This window comes from Wyeomyia smithii, chromosome 1 (genome assembly GCF_029784165.1).
Source record: "Wyeomyia smithii strain HCP4-BCI-WySm-NY-G18 chromosome 1, ASM2978416v1, whole genome shotgun sequence".
Taxonomy (NCBI): domain Eukaryota; kingdom Metazoa; phylum Arthropoda; class Insecta; order Diptera; family Culicidae; genus Wyeomyia; species Wyeomyia smithii.
Window position 1 is genome coordinate 127,582,521 of NC_073694.1, and position 25,534 is coordinate 127,608,054.

The following is a 25,534-nucleotide window of genomic DNA, read 5'->3' on the forward strand; positions in this document are numbered from 1 at the left end:
TTACTAGCTCTGTAATTCTGTCGACCGTACTTGGTAAAGTGACCATTCGTCGGATTTTGCGTTTTAACAAGGCTTGACAATTTTCAATAGTACATTAGTTTGTATAATCAAGTTACAATTTTCTACATGTGGGCGGATGCATAGAAGATTTTTCAATCGATTGCTGCAAGAACGAAGGAATACCATTGAAATCTAACGAAATCGACTTATTTGCATTTGAAATTAGACATATTTGTCACTTTTTCTATTTTTAGATTTTCATTTTACATCCCTATGAAGCCCAACTTCCTGAAAAACGTAGTTCTTCGTCAAAAAGCCACTTTGAGCTCTCTAGAATGGAACATGCAAATATGTAGGTATTCCCATACAAATCTTAATACAAATTTGGAATGCTATGCGCCAAGCGGAGACAAAACTAATCAACTTCCGATAAACTTAAGGGGTAATATCCACCAAAAAAAATTTTTTTTGTCATATTCTTTTATTGGCCTAAATCATGCTAAAACTATCCTAGAATCAAAATCTACATCGCCCAAGTACTGATCGAAACTCGAAATTTGTTCAAATCAAATTTTACCGAACAACTCTTATGCTCTAAAATCACATCATTCGTTTATTTTGGTGATGCTCATTTTTTTTTAAATTTCGAGGCTTTGTAAACTAGTAGAATTTATCTATGATCGATATCGTGTTTCAAATTTAAAGTATAGAGGTCGCTACATCAAGTTTCTACAGCACGTGTAAAAAATATAATAGTGGTATGCGATTTTCACAGTCGAGGCTTCAAGATTCTTCCCGATCAGAAAGAAAAAACAAAAATGTAACAGAAGCTGTTAGTTAGTTAGGTTTTGAAAAAAACGAAAAATTAGTTAAACCAGTTTCAGAACTACTTCATTTCAGGTTTTGACATTATAACACATTCAGATTCAATTTTGTTATCAAAATTATATGGCAAAATACAAAATTGTATCAAAATATGTTATTTGTATCTCGTGTTGATAGAATTTTGTAATTTTTTAGTTATGCTTTTCTGATCGGGTTGTGTCTTGTTCGAACCGCGGTGATGCCGATATAATTCAAACTGTCCTCTTATACATAATCATGCTCTTGGGTTAATCGTTGGACCGAACATATACGAGTTTTGCGTGGGATCGGACGTCAAAGTCGCTGAGCATCGCCTGTCCGATATCGCAAAGGAGTCTAGGCGTAGCCTTACAAAGCAAAGCCTTGGTGCTACATTCCGTATCGGAACTCGACCTGCTATTTATTATACACAGACTTCGCAGCCAACTGTTAAGTGTACAGAACAATTGCGGGGCTAGCGCTACGATCCTACTGACGCTAACAGTCTTTCCCGAGCCGAGACTCGAACCCACGACGACTGGCTTGTTAGGACAGCATCGTACCTCGAGACCAGCTGGGGGCGTAGCCTTACATCAGACAAAAAAAGGAAGAAGAGGCAAATAAGGCCCAGGAAGGGCAACTTCACAGCGCAGGGATAGCTGACTGATGGTAAAAAAATTATTAGGAGCTTTATTATTGCGATTCTTAAGGTTTAAAGCATTTTGAAACTTTAAACGCGTTTTTCTCAAAACCATGTTTTCAAAATCGGCGAGTAGTAGAACTGAAAAAGTTTACATCCGATTGACTTGACATTTTAACTGTAGCTTCTTCATTCATATCTAGTGAAGTACACACGATTTAGCGATTGATTAACAACATAAAAAGTTATAAACAATTAAATTCGATTTTTTTCTGTGGAAAGAGATTTTTTTCACATACCGTTGCCATTTTGCGAAGGAAAATTCTAGAAATATAATCATGTGTATTTCACTAGCGACACTTATGTAGATAATGAAAAAAAATTGTTTTGTTTATAGGTGGAGTTGGGCACGACTTCTACTGCTCGCCGCGGAACAACTTTAAAAAAAGCGGTTTACGGCAATCGCTGCATAGCCGCCATTTTGTGACAAAAACAGCAATAATTTTTTTTTTATTCTGCAAGAGTTCCTTAATCTAATGATATATTATTTATATACCTTACATCTCAAATGAACTTTGAAAAAATCATGAAACAAGCCTTGTTTTTTTGAGCATTTGGTGGATATTACCCCTTAAGATTGTTTGAGGCCCTAAATAGGACAAAAACTGGGCTCTGGCTTTATGCTAACAAGGTTAATTGTTTTCATATAATGACGCCCAACACACACATATATTGTATGCCCACCAGCTTGAATTTATATTTGGTATTGTCCGTACTGTCCTGGTGTACATGGAGGACGAAGGGATTAGAACGAATATATCCTCACTTTGTAGAAAGTGAAGCCAATGATTTTATCACTGACAAAAAATGCAGAACACAGTTGATGTGGTGAAATATCTCTAGTCGCACTGAAAAAAGGGGGTTTTTATAATATGTTAAATGTTGAGTGTACAAAGATTATTGCACGACAGTGCATATTTCGGGCGATTCGTCTCAATGCGTATAGGAGGCAGCATTAACTCAAAAACATCATATCAAGAAGACTGGGAATTCTGCCTGAGATTGAGCGACAGTTTTAGCAGCGCAGTCTTTCGAGTAAAAGTGGCACTGACGCATGCTAGTGTGCGTGCTGGCGATGCGAATGCGAGCCGAACGCACAGGTTGGATCACCACATACGCCCACTCTGTCTTCGCAGCGATGCAAACCTCCACCTTTAATAGAGGGAGTGCGCTGTTTGATTTGACGCTTGTCATTTGTATGGGATCGATCCAAAGATGCCAGTCTTCTTGATATGATGTTTTTGATTAACTGCTCCAAATTGGTTCCTTACGCTAAACGGTTGGCTTTAAAAAGCATGTTTTGCTTCACGAACACCTGAATCTGCTAAGTGATGCGATTCTTTATCACTATTCTGTTATCTCATAGATATGCAATCTTATCTACGACAACGCTTATATAAACCAGATTTCGATCTAATTCTATGTTGAGACGTGGCGTGGTGATACATCAATTGCTGGCAACACGAAGAATATTATTTGCAGATGCTCAAAATTACCAAAAATCTCAATGAAGGCATAATCGAACTTCTCTAATATATCTAATTGTTGTCATAATTGCATTTTCCGTGTTATTTATTTTTAATAAATGATTTGCATGTATAAAAAATAGTTGCACCTCCCGGTCAACATTGTTATGCAACATTACTTAAACTGTTACGTAACATTGTAATGATGTTACGTTTCAGTCACATCACCTGAGAGTTACTGGATCGTTTCTGTTTCCCGCTTTGTTACATAACATCGTAATCTTACACAGTGACATAGTGGTAACGTAAACGTAACATTACAGTTGCATTGACGTAGCATAACGGCACGTAATATTATTGTAATTATTATATATTTTATATAGCAGAAACATTATTGCTTTTATGTTGAATGGAATGTTACTGTTTCATGGTTGTTTTTGTAGCTTTGTTAGTTCACCCATAAGTGTTCGTTGAATGCTCATTAGGCTGATGAATTTAGTGGCAGTTAATATAAACAACTTCTACATAGTTTGTAAGCAGCATTAGAAAGCTCACAACACTTTGATTATTCTATAATCTTCACAAAAACAAATTCAATAATGAAACGTCGACATATTGTAAACAGGATTTATCTCCAATTGTTTCATATACAACTAGTTTATATTTTGCACCACTAAGACAATACAGCTCAATGGGCGTTCAAAGGGCAAACATGGGTGATAGACACCTAGCTAACATTTCTCTTCAATAATGATATTTGTTAATTCTCCTCGTTATTATGTAACTAGTTTTACTTTTGTAAACCGACAAATATATATATATATATATATATATATATATATATATATATATATATATATATATATATATATATATATATATATATATATATATATATATATATATATATATATATATATATATATATATATATATATATATATATATATATATATATATATATATATATATATATATATATATATATATATAAAACAAGAAACAAAAAACACATACAAAACATTTACATTTAATCTTGACCGGGAGCTGATATTAGAAACTTGTATATGCAGACCTTTATCATTTTTCCTGATGCCTGAAGCCGCAAATTGTCGAAATCAAAAAAGTTTGTTATGCTAATTAATGATACATTAATCAATAACAGATTTACGAATGAGCACAGAAGTCAATGATAATATGTAATGAAATAGTACAGCGTGAACAGGTTTACTTGTAGATAGCAACGATATCAGCGCATGGTGGAAACCTTATCAGTACCGGTGGCCACAGATTATAGACTTAGAAGAGCAGAGCCCACAGCATGAATCATTTTCGTTCGCCTCAAACAGTTGTTAAGTTGCGGTTTCACGGAAAACACTTCATTTATTGATTTCTTTTCTGAAAACACTGAAGCAGTATTTCTTGAGTGAATTTTCGAATATTTTAGGTTTAAATCATGGCAGACATTGAACCAAGGATTGATTTTATAAAATTGAAATGCTTTCCTGAAATCGACTACCAAAACAAAAACAGTCAAATCCCGACCGTAACATTTCTTGAATCAGCAGGTGAAGTCATCGATGGCATCGGTAGGTCATCACTATGATTGCGCATGAAACATCGATAAATGTACATGGTTCTGGTGTAAGAATACAATTATTAACAGCTGTTTGTCGTTTCATGCTCACAGAATCATTCGGAAGACTGTTTGTGCCAATAGTGCGTGATATGCGTGGCAATGTGAAGGTTTGTTATTTGCGTTATGTTAAATTCCCATTATATGTGCTTCATTACCTCATATATATCCACAGCGGCTTGAAACTAAATATAGCGAGAACAAAGAAGCTTTTTATTATCTGGAAGACCTTATTCTTTTTGATAAAAATGGAAAAGCGAATTCGTTCGATACCGTAACTGACGCGTTACTCTGGTTGAAACGAGCTCTTGAAATGATAGAAATGTTCTTTAGAAACATGCTGGATGATACCTCATGTAGTGACAATGTGAAGCATCACCTGAAAAAAGCTTATGATGAGGCTTTACTACCTTATCACGGTTTCTTGGCTCAAAAAGGGTTCCAAGTAAGTAATACCTGTAGCACAGACTTGTAGACTATTGCATAGACATAGAGTATGATGATATCTTTATCTTTTTGATATCTCTAAACAAAAACAGAATGTCGTGTATATTCAAGTATTAATATCTTTAAACAAAAACGCAATCAATGTTATTTAATTCATTGTAGAAACTAATTTTACAGTTTGACCTTTCGTTTGGTTGTTTTTACGTTATATTTGCAGATCCTTAATCATTATGTACCATCACGGACAACTTTGCTTGGTTCTGCAAAAACAAACCAACAAAATATGGATGCTTTGAAAAAGTTCTTATTCACGTTTCGAGCCAACATTAATTACCTAAATAACTTTTTTGATGTACATGACTTCAATAAAACATATAAAGTATAAATTGCAAACATGTTTTTCATTCATATATTCAACCATATTCTTCTATCGATGCGTTTTTGTACTCTGGAATTGTTCTCGATGGAAGAACGAAGCTCGACGTATAGCTGCGAAACTCGATACTATTTGTAAAAAGAGCAAAACGCATTGAACCGCTTGAATGACTGTACTTATTACATATTTGAGAATTGCCTCGTTTGACATCATGTATAGCTGTAGCGGTGTTTGTATAAATACAGACAATATCCAGTATCCAGCAAAATCGGGTATCTACGAAAAGCACATTGATTAATGAATCTAAATCCCAAAACAACGATGACATACTTTATCCAACAGATTTCCGGAATAGCCCAGAAATAAACGAATGCATTCAACCGGAGCTGCTATAACCAGCGATATGATAGATAAAACGCGAGTAATAGTCGACAGATCGCAGTACTACACATCAATTAAAAAATGATTTTTCATGTATACTTTAAACGTAGAACGATAATGTCACAAACCTTTTTGTACATTGTAATTAAACTGGAAACAAACCAAATTCCACTGAAGTAAATGTTAAACTGCAAGAGAAGCTGTACCCACACACTTGCAAAATATCGCTCTTCTGTACGGAAACAGACAAATATGTATGATATACCTATTCAGCAATTTTTATGTATTCAGACCAACCATTAAAAACAGATTTCGTATTCTGATTATTACTATTGCGATTTACAATAATCACACTTGAAAACTTCTCTTCAGACGAATCATTCATTTTTAACTATTTATTGTATTTTCTAGCTATAGGACACATTTTTCTTCAAAGCAATAAAAATTTCTCGTATATATCTCGCAGGATCCTCGAGAGCGTAGGCAGCAAGCAAACATATCTTCTGATTGATTTCATATCTCTATTGTAACTGTAACCATAACTACTAGTGCCATCACATAACTTAAGTCACACGGTTAACGCACGCCAAATGACGGTTGATTTTTAAAGTTTCCTTCTTCAAATGTAAACAAACCGAGCGAAGGTTTATTTTTTTGTGCGACTAACATAAACACAGACAGACAGACAACACAGACAAGGACATACATAAAAACGAAACAAGTAGGAGAAACATTACAGATAGTATGACTGTTTGCTGTGATTTGCAATGGTAAACAAAACAGCGGTGGTTGGCATCTGTTGGCATCATTTCACAGCGGACCCAATTCGCTAATTATTACCACTAATTTTCAGTTTGCGTTCGTTTTCGAGATTGCTAACGAAATTGTTAGTTTCGCTAAAACTTGGCCTTTGCAATCTATGAAAAAATATTTACAAAATTGTTGAATGAAAAAATCATAAATTAGTTTGATTATGAACATGCTTTCTGAGCACATATCGTCAGTTCAATTCAAAACTGGCATAACTCAAAATTTTGAAGGTCTCAGTTTTTAATGGCTACAGTTAAATACTGCAAAGTTTCATCTAACAAAGACTTGTTTTAAATTTCACAAAAAAAAAAAAAAAAACAGAGTTATAGGTACATAAGTCTTTATAGCTCAAATCTAAAATATCCCAAAAATGGTGGAAAAATGAAATTTCAACTCGTACAACTTGCACATAACAAACCTTAACAGGTTCAATAAAAACGAGAAGTCTTAAAGTTCGGTTGGAATTGGAAAACGAAATTTTTAATCCTAATTATCAAACACGTTTTTCTCAAAACTATCGATTCTGAGTTGTGCCAGTATTGAATCCAACTGACGATATCTTCTAATGTTTTTTCTATTAGTCTATGTAGTGGTTTCGAAATTATTCTCAGAATTATACTCATATAATAAATTTAATGATTATTTTGAGAATTTACTCTTTTGAGATTCTGGTATAATCACGATTTTTTTCAACACCGTAAATAAAATGAAATACAAATAATTTATAATTGGTGAATTGAAGCCATCTTCATGAGGCTAACTGGTAATCACCATCAGTAGCAGCATTGTAGTTTTTCTTTGATTGCACACGAACAGAAATCCAAATTTATTCATTTTGTTTGATATACACGCACAAACAGGCTTGGCATTTTTCTCAATACATTAGTAGAGCAGAGTGAGTATTAACCGTTTACTTTTTGTGCTGTGTTTCTGCTGCTCTCAGAAAAACTAACACACTTGCTGCTTACACCACAGCTGACAGAAACAAGAGTGGTAAAACACTCTATACACACAGTACACAGAAGTACACCGCGGTGTGCCTGCTGGGATAAATTCGATAGCATTCGAAAAGCAAACATGCGTGACAGGCGCTTAGACTTTTGTGCAGTTCCGAGATGCAAAACAAACAACGTAATATACTTTTCTACCTAGATTTTCCTCTGATATTTGCTCTAGAGACACACAGTAAGAGCACTGCAGTGAGCTCTGTTGTGTATTTAATGAGCGTGAGCGTGAGAAAGATCACACCAGCTTATTATCTCTCTGGACAGCCCGAAAAAAATAACATTAACAAAACATTTAAAAAATCTTAAAAATTGCTGTGATTGTACATAGTTATACCATAATTTAACTATGTTTTTCATTGTAGATATATCAATTTTACATTAAATATCATTGTCCAGAACAATAAAAAACATCGTTTTTGCCATTTTTACAATGAAAAAGGGGGGTCGTTATGTATCTTAACAGCATTTTTTCAGGCATTTTTCCCATACATTTAGAAGTCACTGACAATGTTTTTCATGGTAAAATTATTGTCGGTGGTAGACTCAACGACAAAAAACGTTGTTAAAACATGGTAATGACAACAATCGTTTACAAGCTTACAGTAAAAATACCGTGTTTTTTATGGTTCGCCTCTCCAAAACAGCCAAAATATGAAAAATTGGTTGAAAAATAACCGTATTAAACATAAAAATGTGAGCTAAGGTAAAAAACAGGGTTTCGAACATAACTTATAATTTTCGGGGTATTTGAAAAACTTCAAGTTAACGCGCAAGTAACACTTGACTAAAGCTACAATCAACACTAAGTCACATCAAAAGCTCTCGCATTTTTTCATCATTTGTAGCACCGTGAAATAATTGTGCGATCGGAACCAAAAATTCCGGTTTTCTTAAAAAATATATAAAATAACCAAATATCAACCGATTTCCACAAAACTACTTTCATATTTTCGGAATATTCAATACTTTCAAAATTATAGTGTATTTGTGGTATGTTTCTTGGCAGAATAGACGGCAAATTTGAAATTAAATTGAAAAATTTCGTAAAAAAATTAGATATAAACTCAAATAACTTAACATGTTTCATTGATATTAGTAAAAACCTGTATATGTTTTGAAAGCTCTATTTGTCTTCTTTCTAAAACTGCTTAAATATTAAGAATCGGTTGATAAATGACTGAGTTAAAAAATATTATATGCGCTGAGGTCCAAAAAACCGTATTTTGACCATAACTTCAGATTTTGGGGGTGTTTGGAAAATTTCTAGTATGAGCGAATGTTACACTCAACTAGACTAACAACCTACACTAGGTCACTTCAGAAGTTCTAAATCGCTGTAGCACAGTGTAATCAATGTCAACCAAATAGCCATCAGCGTCCATATATTGTTCGCCCTCAGAGAAGGATTCAATTTGTATAGGGTAGAGGAACCATATTTCGTCCGGGCACCATATTTCGCCCTCCTATGGATCTTCACGATATTAATGCTTTTGATTGTTCAAAGACAAATAATTTATATTCGCTACTCTCAAGCTTGAAATCTCATGATATCTTTAACGCTGGTACGTGATTCATGGTTATAATATTCTACTATTTTACGAGCTATCAATAGAGCGTCTGCTAGTTAGACTGATTTTATTTGGTTTGCAGAAACGAGTGCTAAATATTTCTAAGCGGAATTGTACTTCAAACTTTGAGCATATTGTATTTTTATTGGCATTTGAAATTTCCTGAATGTGATTTTAATGATTTCATGTTAGTTATAACAAAAATATCGATTTTTCCGAAGATTTTTCATAATTATTAAGAGGCGAAAAATGGGTCACATTACTTGCCTCGGTTCCATATTTCGCCCTGGGCGAATCTCTATACACTGTTTTGGGAATATGATGTGTACCTAATTTTCGCCCTGTCTGTGAATAACAATAAAGTGGAAAGGGGCCGTTCCTTAACCACGTGGTCATATTTTGATCCCTTTTTATACCCCCCCTACCCCCCCGTGGTCTTTCGTGGTCTTTTGGCCAACCCCCCTCCCCCCTTGCGACTTTAACCACGTGGTCTTTTCATTTGTCTAGTGCCAAAAATTCGCTTAAATTTTTAAAATTTTTATTTTTAAACATTCGGTACATTCTATATTTGTAAAATGCAAAAGCTTTTGCTCTTGACTTGGTGGCAGCAATTAATTATAAGTCAGAAAAAAAGACCACGTGGTCATTTCGTTACCCCCCCCCCCACCACCATGCGTGGTCTTTCGTAGTCTTTTGACAAACCCCCCCGTCCCCCTCTTTATGACCACGTGGTTTAGGAACGGTCCCAAAATAATAACAACGTTTCCGACATAAGCTTGATATGGTCTTTTTATATAAAAATCAAGAGCTGATGGTCGTAGAAAGGAAAGAAAAGGATAACCATCTAGAAAAAAGATCATGATCAGAAACTTAAGCAGGTATTAGACGACGCAAATATTTGCTATTTTTGGTACGATTTTTATTTGCACAGAATAAAATCTGTATTGAAAAATAACAAATATTTGCTTCGTCTAATACCTGCTTTAGAATCGGTGTCCGATGCCATTTTGAAGCCCGACACGGCGAATTCCAGTTTACGAAAAGTAAATCGACGTTTTCCGATACTCAGCATACATAATTAACCACCGTTTATCGATAACTATTTGGATTTTTAGCAATATCTGTGGCTGATGTTGCATTTCCAGCGATTTTTGGACTTTCATAAAAACATTTTTAGAGAAGCACTTCAAAAATTCGCTTTGATCGATTGTTTGTTTTCACCTCCCGCTTCTTGATGTAGCAATAATGATAATGATTTGATAGCGGAGAGTTTAAAATGCGTTTCGAAAAGTTGCTGGAGCTGTTTCATTTTTAAATTGAAGATTTATCAAGAACATATCAAAAAAGCGGTGTATTTGAATATATGATTCATGTTCATTGCGGAACAGCTAGACAAAACTTGACATAGGTGTAGAGTTCCGACAATTGCATTGTTATTTTGAGTCAGTGTATCTTTACCGAATCCATCTAGAGCGATCAGTGGCCGAATATCAGCGAGCGCAGAGCGGCTGCATATGTGAGTGGCACAACTGCAGATGCTCTATGTATGTGGGAGAAGCGAGCGATCGGAGATAGAAACGAACGGACGCTCGACTGGGGCACTTGGATCTAAACCAGCATCGTAGATAGACGTGTTATTCTTAGACTACGCACGACTGAACCCAACAAGTTGGCACAGTTGGTAGGATAATGGTAAGTATAATTGAAAAAATTGAAACATTTTTTTCTTTGCCGCTCGCGATAGAAGAATTCTTGTGCTTGTGCTAGATTTTCAATGCCGTACCCTTTTGAGGTTAGGAGGTTAGGAAGTCTAGGTTAGGAAAAAATTCCACTGCTAAAATGAAAAGTGAGCCCGAAGCGAATTGTAAGGCGTTGTGTGAAAACTAAATGAAACCGCAATGGTAAAACTACTACGCAGTTACCAAAAGCGAGTCCGATGAAAATCGAAGCGCTGTCCAAATTTAGCGGGTCCGGTGAAAACCGAAGCGCAGTTAGAAAAAGCGAGTCCGATGAAAATCGAAGCGCTGTCAAAATTTAGCGGGTCCGGTGAAAACCGAAGCGCAGTTAGAAAAAGCGAGTCCGATGAAAATCGAAGCGCTGTCAATATTTAGCGGGTCCGGTGAAAACCGAAGCGCAATTAGAAAAGGCGAGGTTGATAACCATGACGCTGTGAACCGCAAGCGAGTCCGAAGGAAGTCAAGAGAAACAGAAAGTGGCGTCTATAGGAACAGAGGGAAACGGAGATAGCAAGAAAACATGTTCAAACTGTTTGATTATTTCGGGATAGTGGAGTTAGTGTTTGTGATGTGATGTTGGTTGAAGATTAGTGTTGACCATGCAAATTGAAGTACGTCCATTTTCTATTGGGCCGAGCGATAGATTATATTCACTTTTTTTTTATCAATTTCGTGGATTTGATTGCGACGTATTCCTTCTCTGTTAAAATTTCAGATGAGTGGAGACGAAATACACCGAATGCCTTTGGGCATTTTCAACGAGAACGTCGATTCCCAAGATTTACGCATGGAGTGGGAAGAGTGGCATCGTGCTTTTGAGCTGTATCTGGAGATGCGGAAAATAGAGTCTCAGCATGAGAAATATGTGACAATGCTATCACTTGGAGGAAGAGGACTGCAGCGTATTTTCCACAACTTACGAAAAGTTCCGGAAGAAGTTATTCCTGTACCGGAGAGGTTTCCACTGATGCCTCCGGAAATTCCAGAATACGATAACGCAGTGAAACGCTTGGAGAAATTTTTTATCGGCAAGCGAAACGAACGTGTAGAGCTCGAAGTTTTCCGCTCTCTCACCCAAGGGAGTGAAGAAACGTTTAACAACTTCATACTCAGACTGCGCTCGCAGGCATCAAGATGTGAGTTCCTTGATCGTGAGGAGACTGAGCTTCTTCAACAGATTACGATGGGGGCTAAAGACGAGAAAGTAAAGGACAAAGGATTGGAGAATGTTATGACTTTGGATGAAGTCATCAACTACGCTGTGAACCGTGAAATTCTTATGAAGCAAAGGGAAAAGCTCAAACCTTTCCGTGGTGAACAGGAGGTAAACAGCGTTAGCCGAGGACAACGTCGAAACAGGCATGCAAGTCCGATACGAAATTTTGAAACGCCTTATCGATTTGGCCAACGGACTGATACCAGACGTCGTGTATTAAGTGGCAACCGATCCAGAATTCAATGCGATCGCTGTGGATCTTCTAGGCATATCAAGGATTCTCGTGAGTGTTTTGCTCGTAGTGCAATTTGTAACCGTTGTGGACAAAGAGGGCATTACGCCCGGAAATGCACCATTAATACTGCACAGCAGCAGCGATCGCGTTTTCCCAGGCGCACAGTTGAACGTTATTCGGATGAATTAAACTCATTGGCTCGCTCGGAAACAACGTGGAAGGAAGAAGTACCACATCGTCCGACAGCCGATGACGTGGCCGAGGTAGAGTAAAGATTTTTCTTTTCAATATCCATTTTTGCATTTTGAGTTCCTATTCAAAAACTAATTCATACTTAATTTTCTGATGTTGTGGTTGAAAACGAAATTAAATAACAAATTAAAACGGAAGAGAAAAAAATCTGAAATTATAACCCAATCTTAACTTACCAGGTGAACATGCAAGCCCATGTTTCCAGTGATGGATTGATACTATGCCCGATTGACAATGTCCCAGTGGAATTTCTCATTGACTCGGGAGCCTCGATAAACACGGTTACCGAGGATGCTTGGAATAAACTGTTGCAAGAAAAAGCGAGTATTTTCAAAAAGAAATACCAATGTGATCGACGCTTACATGCTTATGCTAGCAATGCACCACTTGATGTGTCGGCTGTGTTCGAGGCCTGGATATATGTGAATTCGTCGAAACCCAAAACATATGCGGGATTCTTTGCTGTCAAGGAGGCTTCCAAATGCCTTTTAAGTAAAAGGACGTCTGAAGAACTCCGAGTTCTTAAAGTTGGGCTCGATGTGCTTCATGTCAACACGGTTTTCAAACCATTCCCGAAGTTTCCAGGCATCATGGTGAAACTTTCCATTGACCGAAACGTCCCACCGAAGAAAGTGGCATACCTCAGAATTCCTGCAGCTATGGAGGAAAGAGTTAACGATAAAATCCAACAAATGTTGCTCACCGACGTCATTTAAAAAGTCGAAGGATCACCAGACTGGATATCCCCTATGGTGATAGTACCAAAGGGAAAAGATGATGTCAGAATATGCATCAACATGAAGCACCCGAACGGAGCTATTCAGCGTGAGCACTACCCATTACCTGTCATCGATACGTTCTTGATCAAGCTAAGGGGATCGAAGTTCTATTCACGATTGGACATCACTTCGGCGTATCACCACGTCGAGCTCCATCCTGAATCTCGTGGGGTCACTACATTCATGACAGCAGGCGGTTTAATGCGGTTCAAACGCCTGATGTTCGGGATTAACTGCGCACCTGAGATTTTCCAAAGAATTATAACGGAAATGCTGGTGGGAGTAGATGGCGTAATAGTTTATATCGACGACATCGTCGTATCAGGACGAACCAAGGCAGAGCATGACAGACGGCTGAAACAAGTAATTGCTATTCTAGAGCGCAACAATGCTTTACTGAACAAGAGCAAGTGCATTTTCGGGGTCACAGAGCTCGAAATTTTAGGATTCAAGGTTAGCGAATATGGCATTAGTCCATCTGAAAAAAAAATTGCAGCTGTTAAAAATTTCCGCTTGCCGTCGTCTAGAGAAGAAGTTCGTAGTTTTCTCGGACTTGTAAATTTCGTGGGACAGTTTATCCCCAATCTGTCAACGAGAACCGAGCCTTTGCGTAAATTTATCCGTGGAGACGTCGGGTTATTCGGTGAAGATCAAAAACGAGCTTTTGACGATTTGAGGCTCGAGTTATCCAACAACGTACGCAAGTTGGGATTTTTCGATCCGAATGATACCACCGAGTTGTATGTGGATGCCTCATCGGTTGGTCTAGGGGCAGTCTTGGCACAAAGAGATAGACATAATACGCCACGTATTATTAGTTTCGCGTCAAAAGGGTTAACAAGTACGGAAAGACTGTATCCGCAAACGCAACGGGAAGCATTGGCAGTGGTATGGGCAGTCGAGAAATTTTATCTGCACCTATTCGGGCTGCATTTCACTATCTTCACAGACCATAAAACCTTGGAGTACATATACGGAGGAAAACATCAAAATGGAAGGCGTGCCTGTTCAAGAGCTGAGGGTTGGGCTCTACGACTGCAGCCGTTTACTTTCGAGATAAAGCATACCCCAGGATCTACGAATATCTCCGATGTACTCTCTCGTCTGGTAGCTAAACCTGATAAACCATTCGATGATCACGCGGGGCACTTCCTGCTTGCCATAGAACATGAGCCCTTTGCTATCACCTTGAGCGAAATCAAAGAAGTAACTGCTACTGACAAGACCCTGTTGTCAGTTATGAAATGTCTGGAGACTCAAGACTGGCCACCTGAACTATACCGCTACCAAGCTTTTAAAAGGGAAATTGGAGTAGTCGAAGGTATAGTGATAAGGGACGATGGAATTGTTCTTCCGTGCAAGTTACGACAGAGAGCCTTATACATTGCTCATAGAGGTCATCCAGGGGTGGTAGCCATAAGGAGAAATCTGAGAGAGAAAATGTGGTGGCCGTGTATGGACCGGGACGTTGCTGATACTGTGGAGGAATGTGCTGGATGCGCCGCCGTTAGTGAACAAAATCCTCCAGAACCATTAATTCGTAAAGAAATGCCGGAACGAGCATGGCAGCAGATCGGAATAGACTTCTTTTCAGCCAAAGAATGTGCAACGTTCCTAGTGGTGGTTGACTACTACAGTCGATTTCTAAAGGTAGTCGAAAAGAAGGGCACGAATGCTAGCAAGACGATTGCGGCATTAGAAAATATTTTTCATGAGCAGACGTATCCTGAAACCATTCGGAGCGACAATGGCCCACCATTTGGTAGTGAGGAGTTTTCTGACTACTGTAACAGCATGAACATTAGATTGGTGCGTACTATCCCCTACTGGCCGCAAATGAACGGTCTTGTAGAGAGGCAGAATCAGGGAATACTACGTACATTACGTATAGCAAAGGCAACAAATAGTGATTGGAGGAAAGCACTACAAAACTACATCTACATGTACAATACAACGCCGCACTCGGTTACTGAAAAAGCGCCAATGGAGTTGTTAACTGGCCGCCCGGTGAAGGATCTCTTGCCATCTCTACGAACCGATCCTCATTGGCTTCGAGATGCCGATACACGTGAAAAGGACGCAATGAAAAAGATGCAAGGGAAGCTCTACGCAGACAAGCGTAGACATGCAACACCCTCTGACATCAAGGAAGGCGATATGGTTATGCTGCGTAACTACGAGACGGATAAACTAGAACCAAAATTCCGTCTAGAGAAGTTTAAGGTCATAAAGAAAACCGGGAATGATACTATTGTCGCTAATGAAGAGGGTGTAATGTATCGTCGATCCATCACACATTTGCGTAAGTACCCATCGTCAGAAGAGGAAATTTCAGACTCACTTACAAACCACCAACAGCCTGAAGCATCAGCACCAGCAACACAAATGCAGAAAGCAAAAAACAAACGGGAAATTGGAGACGAGAAAGCAACTGACGGAGACGAACCCCCGGTAAAACGTCCGTCGAGGGACAAAAAGATCCCTTCGCGATATTGGGAATGATTAATTTTTTTTAAATATCATTGTCATTTTTTTTAAATAATTTTCAAAGAATAGAACTGGTCCTTTGACTATGAAGCAAACTAAGCTTACTGGCGTATTTCACTTATTTATTATTATTATTTTTGGACAAGGAGAAGGATGTAGAGTTCCGACAATTGCATTGTTATTTTGAGTCAGTGTATCTTTACCGAATCCATCTAGAGCGATCAGTGGCCGAATATCAGCGAGCGCAGAGCGGCTGCATATGTGAGTGGCACAACTGCAGATGCTCTATGTATGTGGGAGAAGCGAGCGATCGGTGATAGAAACGAACGGACGCTCGACTGGGGCACTTGGATCTAAACCAGCATCGTAGATAGACGTGTTATTCTTAGACTACGTACGACTGAACCCAACAATAGGTATTTTTCGATATAAGATTGATTGTTATAGAAGAATAAACCAAAGATTGACTCATCATTGACAACATGATCTTCTTACAATTCAGTTTGAAATGATAGGTTCAATAGTAACATAGAATATCAAAAAACCAGACCGTAATAACTTCTAAGCCACCATAACAACAAGAGCTAACATGGAACTCCGAGTAAGGCTGGGTAATCAGCTGGTAATCTATAAAATAAATGCTTTTCACGGTTAACCAACCAATTGCATTACATAATTAAGTTGATTTTCTTTTCATATGTTGATTTGTTTCATTTAACAGCTGTTTTCGTCAGATTCCCGAGTAGGGCGAAAAATGGATCCTTAGGTGAACGAAATTAGGATTTTCGGGGTCGAATTTAGGGGTTCGGACAGCCATCAGGAAATTTCTATTTAACTCGACTAGATAAGTTATTTTGGCTGTAAAGCAACCCGCATGTGCAACACAATGTTTATTGTGCACTATACAGTAAATACTACACATCGTCGAAGTAACACATGAAAATGTATAACGTTCAACTGGTTAGTCATGAATAAAGTGGGCGATTTATGGGTCCGTTACCCTATCAGGGTTAACTTGAATATGATCGTTTTGAATACCAGGGACACTAGAGTGTCCAAGCATATCTTCCTCTTTATCGGGAGTCTGAATATATTTCGAAGTAATCATTTTTGTTAAGTAACGCTTCATCGAGAAACTCAATGTCCATATATTCGTAATTTTTTAAATTTTTTTGAGGCACGTTTGCGATCACAGGTTCAGAATTCTCAGAATTTTCAGGAAATTTATACGCATTGTTATTACTATCGACTAGAATATACTCGGAGTCTGAATATGTTCTAATAGTGGGAGTGACACTTTTTCTGAGCCTGAATAAATCATAGTTATATAACCATAAAGAATGTTTTTTTACGGTTCACATACCCTCGATCTGGTCTGTTTGGTTGGAGAAGTCCCTCTCTAGCAAAATGGTCAGAACATATCTTTTTCTTGGCGACTACTCCAGGACCATACGCTTGAAACAGATCGTATAGTTCTTGCGAACCACAAAAGCGCACCCATAACCTGCAACTAGGAGAACGGAACCTTCGCATAAATTACGTGTGTTCACATTTTGGGAACTTATAAAACGATTTTCCGATACTTCTCACATCATTGTTTGTGCACCCGAAAACTTCACAGTACCGACCCATAGTCACATAGAAAGAAAAAAAGTATCTTTGTCTTAAAAAGCGAGCGAGAAGCAGTATATTTGACATCGCGGTTGACAAGCAGTGTTGACAGCCAATTTTGACATAAGCGATCGCTGCATTTTAGAATAACGGTTTTGGATTTTTGATCAAATTTTAGAATCTAGTTTCATGTCAGTTTGTCGGTGATATTAGGCCAAGTTCATTTAATTTTAGCAAAATAATAGTTTATTGTAACTTAACCATATTTACGGCAGTCGTTAACTAAACATTTAAGTGTGCATTGACGTGGTTTGGATCAAACTCATTGCCTGAACGTGAACATTACAAACTTAGGATAAAAAATGTATCCTTTTTTGGCACAATCCCACCCCGGCAGACGGTAATCAATTTTATCTTGGTTTCATTTCTCAGTGACACATGCAAAAGTTCAAGCTTACATCATCCGATGTGTCCTCTCAAAACGCACATTAAATGCTCTGGCTTTTGCACAACAAATGTGTCAAATGGATAACGTTGCGTAATGAATACATTGACAGAGATCGAAATCAGAATATGTATAATATACACAAAATCGTGGTGTTTCGGTAGACTTCGGTTTTGGGCGAATCTGTTTTAGAGGACTTAAAAAACCGCTGGTAACATTCGCGAGTCGGTGCGTATCAAAGGCTCGTGCACCCCTAATCACCGTCTGCAACCGAAACATAATTTACTGACGTTGGTGCCATGATTTAATGTAAACGCTCAGCTGGAGAAACTCTACGATAGCTGCTTACCCATGCTGACCAACCTTAAGCGGGACAGCTAAAGCCCTTGGTCTCCGCGGGACCACCGTTAGGCATTACTTCAGGGAGAGGGCCAGTCGTGCTTTTTAGCACTTTCCTCTACGGGTAGCAGAGCAACCTGTTCAGGCCAGTTAGTTGACTACTAACTAACTGGGGCACGTCGATGGTTTCCCGTCGATTGGTGCCCTGCAAAATATTGACGATCTGTGATGCGACCTTGATGACCGCATCCCAGATTTCCCTATTCTCGCACATCCTACGCACATTATTCTCTGGCGTGGTGGCCGTCCCACTTATTGCCAGCATTTCGTACCTTATTCGCTCGAAACGCGGACATATGAAGAACACATGCTTCGCTTTTTCTGTCACACCCGTACATGGGGGGCACATATGGGACTCGGCGTACCCGAACCTATGCAGGTACTGCCTAAAGCAGCCATAGTCTGACAGGATCTGTGTCAGATGGAAGGTTACTTCCCCCATGGCGCCTATTAATCCAGCGTGCTAACTCTGGAATGAGTCGGTGTGTCCATCTACCTTTTGTAGTGTTGGACCACTCCCGCTGCCACCTAGCCATTGAAGATGACCGTATGGTGTTGCGTATACCCCTCGTGTCGCGTTGGTCGAAGCACTCTACATCCTCTTTGACGATGATGCTGATGGGCATCATGTCAGCCAAGACACAAACCACCTCGTACGACACTGTTCGGTATGCGCACGTGACCCTTAGGCACATTAGCCTGTACGTACTCTCGAGTTTGCCACGATGGCACGAGGTACCCAAAATCTTGGACCACACTGGCCCTCCATACCTGAGTATGGACGTGGTCACGCTAGCAAGGACTTTGCGCCTACTGCTACGGAACACTGTGCTGTTTGCCATCATGCGGGATAGTGCCGCTACAGCCATGGAAGCTTTCCTGCAGGTATAATCGACGTGGCTCCCGAATGTGAGCTTGTCATCGATCATAACCCCCAGAAGCTTCAAGGAGCGTTTTGAGACGATAGTGCATGCACCAGCACTGATCGATGCCTCCTCCTTCGACTTTCTGTTATTTACAACAATGACCTCTGTCTTATGGTGCGCTAGCTCCAGTTTCCTGGAGTGCATCCAGTCTTCCGCTACGCGTATGGATAGCGCGGTCTTTAACTCCACCTCTCTAATTGACTCGCTATAGACCTCAAGAGTTATATCGTCGGCGAAGCCCACAATCACCACCCCTGGAGGGAGTGTTAGTTTTAACACGTCGTTATACATGGCATTCCACAATACCGGACCCAGGATGAAACCTTGCGGTACATCTGCGGTAACTAGGACGCTTTTCTGACCCTCGTTTGTGTTGTACACTAGCACTCGATTCTCAAAGTAGTTACCTAGAATCTTGTACAACGGCGCCAGTACTCTGAGGTTCTGTAGCGCTAAGGCTATGGAGTCCCAGCTGGCACTGTTAAACGCGTTCTTCACGTCGAGCGTGACGATCGTGCAATAACGAATGCCCCTCCTTTTACGTTGGATTGCAAACTCAGCCGTTCTAGTGACGGAGAGAATAGCTTCGTCCGTGGACCTACCTTTTCGAAAACCGAACTGGTTGCTTGATAGACCGTTCCCACTTTCTGTATATTTCTTTTTGCTCGTCGGAACGCGCGCGTTGCATCCTCCGTCTTGCACGGAGGCATGCACTACGTAGGCCTGCTATCGTTTCACTCCACCAGTAGGCGGACGAGACCTAGGCATCGTGGCGTCGCACGCCCATGCAAACATCGAATTTAGATGGTCCGCACCCGGGTGTGGTTCAACCCCCTTCGTGCTTCCATCTAATGACCTACCCAAATACATCTGCATCGAAATGCAATGTTTTCCAACCTTAGAAGGAAGGAATATTGGTCCTACTCGTTGCTCGCTTCCGCACGCCTACCTCATAGCGGACCGATTGGGGATCGCTATTCGTGTAGCTGTTGTCTACCCTCCAGTTCGTGATCAGTCCCGGGCTGCAGAACGTCACATCGATAATCGATTCCGCACCGTTCCTGCTGTAGGTGCATTTCCTGCCAACGTTAGCCAAGTCTAAGTTGAGCTTTGCCAAAGCTTCCAACAAAATCTGGCCCCTCTGGTTTGTACAGCGACTTCCCCACTCGACAGCCCAAGCGTTGAAGTCACCCGCAACCACCAACGGCCATAGGCCCGTCAGTTCCACGGTTGCATGATCGACCATCTGTGCGAACGTTTCGGTAGACCAACTTGGCGGAGCATAGCAACTGCAGTAGAATACTCCATCCACCTTGGCTATCACGCACCCCTCTCTGGAGATCGACACAATCTCCTGAACCGGGGACCTGCCTGTCGTGCATATGGCCGTCTTCCCAGACTTGGCCGATACCCAGTTATCGTTTCCGGTTGGGATGCGGTAGGGGTCCGAGACGATGGCCACGTCCGACAATGACTCAGCAGCTGCTTGGTGTAGCAACTGCTGCGCCGCATAGCAGTGGTTCAGGTTTAATTGTATCACCCTCAAGCCTGCGGTTTAGTAGCCGGCCGTGCAGCCGGACATTTGGGGCCTCCCATGGCGCGTTTGGCGTCCCGGCTACCGGTGCATACCAAACACTTGAGAGGTGCGCCGCAGTCCCGTGCTTTTTGGCCTGCGCCACCGCAGCGGCGGCATAAATTAATCCTGTCGGGCCCTTTGCACGACCAGGACTTATGCCCCCGCTCAAAGCACCTGAAGCAAACGTCAGGCTGTTGGAAGGTGCCCAAGGGGCAGACCGACCAACCCACCTTCAACGTGGCCTTCTTCAGGGCCTTGTTACCCTCCGCTAGTGGAAGCTGTATGGTAGCAACCTGGGTCCCGAACGGGCCCCTGCAGAGACGAATTGACCTGAGGTCTTTGAGCTTGGCCTCGCCTCTCATGGCCTTCAAGACTTCCGCGTATTTAAACGCATCCGTCTTGAAAATGAGCGCATCGCCCTTGCTCCACCTGTTCGACCCCTGCGGCTTCTTATTGCGGTCGCCGCGCTGCGCGCGTCGTTCCCGCTTTTGCCGCTTCTTGTCCACCACAGTGGTCAGTCCACCTGCACCTGTGGCTTCGCCGTTAGTCGATTCCCTACTTGGCTGGACTGACGGGCCAGCCTCCTGGCTATCTTCAAACAACCGCCCTCGTGGTATAAAACCGTATTCCATCTCAAAACCCTAAAACACAGCGACCAGTACACCATAATATATACCATACTGGTATCGGCCCCAATAGGCGGGTTAGTGCATTTGGGTGATGGGAGCGGCACTACGCGCTCCGTCGAAGCTGCTTACGGGTGGCCGTGGCTTTTACGGGGAATCGACTGCCCAATGCCCGAAACCCCACCACTCCCTAGGCAAGCTCCCGCTGCCGGTCTGGGACTAATCGATGCTATCATAACCTGTCGGTGGTCACACAACGCGTGCATGGCCTCGACGGTCACCAGGCGTCGACCCGTGGAAGCCTGCAGCTCGGCCATCGGGGGCATGAACGCTCAGATCGGTAGGGAAGACATATATAAGCCGGTGATCGGCCCGCACAGCCTGCACAAACCAAATTGACCATGTTCTCATCGACGGCCCGCTCTTCTTAGACATACGTGCGCACCAATTGCGGTCATGACCACTTCGATCGAGTCTAGTGCGACGAAGCAAAAAGTAGACGATGTACCTGATACGACCGGTAGTCTTCTACGGAACCGATACAACGACGCTTCTGGCGGAAGGCCTCAACTCAAATAGTATGGAGTACAGACGGACGACGGATAACGGCGACAGTGCATGAACCATGTGCGCGCTGCTTGTAGAGAACCCCATTGCACACCTAGCAAAAGTTAATAGTTTGCGGTGGGCCGGTCACGTCGTAAGGATGCCGGACGACAACTCTGTAAAATCACTTTTCGTCAGTAACCCTGCCGGCACGACCAGATCGAAAGAGACTTGAGGGTGATGAGACGTCTAGGGAACTGGCGAAACACAGCCCAAAATCGAGCAGCACGACATCAACTTCTTGATACAGCACGAGTCACTACGGCTCTAGTCTTATTGGTAACGTAAGTTTACTAGGTTTGAGAATCGATCCTGGGTGAAGTACTAGTTCTTAGCCAATGAATGATGACATCTCAATTTGTGTTGATTTTAATGGTCTGATAAGAAGTATGGAATGTACTTACTTACTTACTTAGATGGCCGTACGTCCTAAGACATTGCCTGCATAACGTGGTTCCGCCAATTCACTCGGTCCATGGCTGCCTGCCTCCAGTTCCACGGGCAGTGGAATGTATATATGTATAAATGGAATGTATATACATTGAACACAATCATTCTCTGGGAAATGTTTTAAACAAATCCAATGTCTTTTTAATTGTTATTGATTCGATGATGTTTTTGAATGACCGGATTCAGGATAGTGCATCGTTCAGTTCATATTTGCGTTAACCTAGTCAGTACCAAAATCATCAGTATTGATTACTGCATGCACTGCTTCAAAGATTTTTTTTTATAAAATCTTTATTCTCATCTATGCTACTGTTCTACAAATCATTCCTTACGAACTAATTTTATTCTACGCTAGTTTCAATTGTTTATTTCTAAAAATAATTTAAAGCTAGATAAGGAGATCATGTGTCGTTCTGTGTTGACAATGTATTGAATAAACTGTGAAAGTTTTTTAAGAATCAAAATTTTCCCATTTCTGCTGAATTTTTCTAAACTAGGAGATATCAATCTGGAATAGGTTAAATATCGCGTCAAACGAGAGTCAAAATTACTTCGCAAATTTCTAATGAAAAAGTTCCTTACTTGGTTTATTGTGGAGCATTTACACATTACATGCTCAAGATCTTCTAAGTAACCACATGAAAGACAGTTAGGATTATCTGTAATACCAATACGATACATGTGAGCTCTATGCTCCATTTTTCTGTTAGCAAGTAAAAAGAGAAAAGATTTTTCATTTGAATTCAAGTTTTTAATCGAAATATTGCTCCAGATACGAGACCAGTTCATTTGTTCTTTGTTTTCGATAGCAGGTCTGGGTAATGATTTTATTTTTTCAGAATACATTTTTCTCATAGAAAAAGGGGCTTCAAGATTGTGTTCGTAAGTTAAGTTCATCAAGGACGGATAAATATGCGGTAATTTGCTAACTGGTTTCTTATTAGGCGGACTCGTAATGTTAGGCAAAATATAACTAACAAATAAGTTCGAGTCTGTCGAATATTTCAAACAATTTTTAATGAGGAGCGTACAGCACTTATGTTCAGGCGAGTGCAAATGAAAATTAGAGTGGTCCTGAAATCGACTAAATAAAAATACTAACTTTTTTATTTGCAGAAATAAATGTATACATTCATCGGCACAGTTGTAGATCAACTAATTTTAAGCAAATTTCGGTATTTCTTCACAATATTTATACAATATTTGTTCTTTCATATGATACAAAAAAAAATTATTTATATTTGCCCTAAACGGAAACATCAATATATCAAAAGGGCCTATTTTTAAAATAGAAATAGTGAAGAGTCCATCTGTACAATATATCGACGATGTTTTTTCGTCAAAATTGTCGTATTTTTGATTAAAGTTACCGAAGAAAACTTTGTTTTTCAATTTGAATTGAAAAATAGAGCGAAAAGGCTTAGAATTAGTTGGTTTACAATTATTTATGCAAATAAAACCAAGTTAGTTTGTTTTTATTTCGTTGATTTTAGGACCACCCTAATTTTCATTCGCACATAAATAGAGGACTATGGATAAGAAACAACTTTTTACAAAAACTATGGCTTTAAATCACAAACCAAAATCCTACGAAAAGCTTATGTCCGCATAAATTGCCTTACTGTACCACTGTGCAATGAGTTTAGTTACCTTTTTCACCACAAGAGGGGGTGTTCCCTGTTTGTCTTTACGGAAATATATAGGAAATTAGAGAGTGAACTATATTGTTATTTTAAGATATTTGATTAAAGGTTCCAATTGCAGGACGAATAGAATCATCGACAAAGGATCTCCTTGTCGTACCGATCTCGTAATTTTTATTTCTTTTGATAAGCGGCCATTAATTAATAATCCAGAATAGCTATTTTCTGTGATTGCCTTATACAGAGTTATGAAATTTGAGTTGATGCCCATCTTGGTCAGAATATCCATTACATATTTTGGCTCAACTTTGTCGAAAGCTTGACTTAGATCAAATGTTATCAAAGCAGCGTGTTTGTTATTCAAAACAACTTCTGTAAATTTTTCTCTAATTGCACATAATCCATCATAAATTGACTTATCATCATTCGCACATTTCTGGTGCTTCGATAAAAGAAAAGGGGTAAGTTTGTTAAGCATGTTTTTCAATACTTTAGTAAAACATTTGTAATCAAAGTTCAATAACGATATAGGTCTATAACCATCTAAGCTATCGTTTGAGTTTTTCTTCTTTACAAGAATAATAATGCCATCTAAAAACTTTTTGGGTGTATTTCCTCTAAGCGCTTCGTTAAAAATCAAACAAATTTCAGTTTTTATTGCTTGCCATGTTTTAATATAAAACTCTCGAATTAGACCATCTGAACCAGGTGACTTCTTAGATTGGCTTTGTTTAATTGCATCAAATATCTCATCTTCAGTTATATCGTTCATCAATGTTCTGTTTTCTGGTAGATTGTTTTCTATTATTTTTTGTGGAAAGAAATCTGTGTTATCGGTAATGTCTTCCGAAACAGTGTATAGTTTTTCATAATGATTAACAATCAAATTATTTATTATATCATCTCCCTCAAAACCAACCCCTTCGACCACTAGTTTTTCAATTTTAGTTTTTTTTTTCTTGATTCGCGAACTACTGAATGAGCTGTACTAATCGATTCAAATTCACAAAAAAGCGGATTATTTTTATAATAAAATCTTGAAAACTCTCTCTGCCGATGTAGCATTTTTCCTTTGATCCTATTGATTTCCGTTAGCGCATCTGGATTCGTTATATACTCATCATAAGCAGATTTCAACCTACTGTACAAAAACTCCATATTTAGCTTAAAGAAATCATAAATAAGCTTAGTTTTGTATTTAAAAAAAGATGTTAATTTTAATTTGGCGTAACCTAACCATCAATCCATCCACGAATTATAAAATCTTTTCTGTCTGATCCAGTATTGCCATTTATGTGAAAATTCCTTGATAT

General features: G+C 39.6%; 4 protein-coding genes across 5 annotated transcripts; 3 read left to right on the forward strand and 1 right to left on the reverse strand.

The window, feature by feature from the left end:
* Positions 1–3,345: 3,345 nt before the first annotated feature.
* On the forward strand, positions 3,346–5,738 carry LOC129718011 (glycolipid transfer protein B). Of its 2 annotated transcripts, XM_055668387.1 has the most exons (5): positions 3,346–3,368; positions 4,457–4,598; positions 4,700–4,755; positions 4,821–5,090; positions 5,310–5,738. In XM_055668387.1, the coding sequence occupies exons 2-5, from the start codon at positions 4,466–4,468 to the stop codon at positions 5,475–5,477; spliced, it is 627 nt and encodes a 208-aa protein (XP_055524362.1). In that variant the 5' UTR covers positions 3,346–3,368; positions 4,457–4,465; the 3' UTR covers positions 5,478–5,738. The 2 variants fall into 2 exon arrangements, with proteins under 2 accessions (XP_055524362.1, XP_055524361.1); XM_055668386.1 differs by lacking the exon at positions 3,346–3,368 and having other exon boundaries at positions 4,206–4,598.
* LOC129718013 (transmembrane protein 17-like) lies at positions 5,520–6,482 on the reverse strand. The gene is made up of 4 exons (XM_055668390.1): positions 6,147–6,482; positions 5,978–6,081; positions 5,799–5,912; positions 5,520–5,744 (listed from the first exon to the last, which is right to left on the reverse strand). The coding sequence occupies exons 1-4, from the start codon at positions 6,232–6,234 to the stop codon at positions 5,520–5,522; spliced, it is 531 nt and encodes a 176-aa protein (XP_055524365.1). The 5' UTR covers positions 6,235–6,482.
* Positions 6,483–11,414: 4,932 nt separating this feature from the next.
* On the forward strand, positions 11,415–13,389 carry LOC129717185 (uncharacterized). Its single transcript, XM_055667033.1, has 3 exons — positions 11,415–11,581; positions 11,686–12,684; positions 12,853–13,389. The coding sequence occupies exons 1-3, from the start codon at positions 11,570–11,572 to the stop codon at positions 13,387–13,389; spliced, it is 1,548 nt and encodes a 515-aa protein (XP_055523008.1). The 5' UTR covers positions 11,415–11,569.
* A 33-nt stretch (positions 13,390–13,422) lies between these two features.
* Positions 13,423–15,954, forward strand: LOC129717186 (uncharacterized protein K02A2.6-like). Its single transcript, XM_055667034.1, has one exon. The coding sequence runs from the start codon at positions 13,423–13,425 to the stop codon at positions 15,952–15,954; it is 2,532 nt and encodes an 843-aa protein (XP_055523009.1).
* Positions 15,955–25,534: the final 9,580 nt, after the last annotated feature.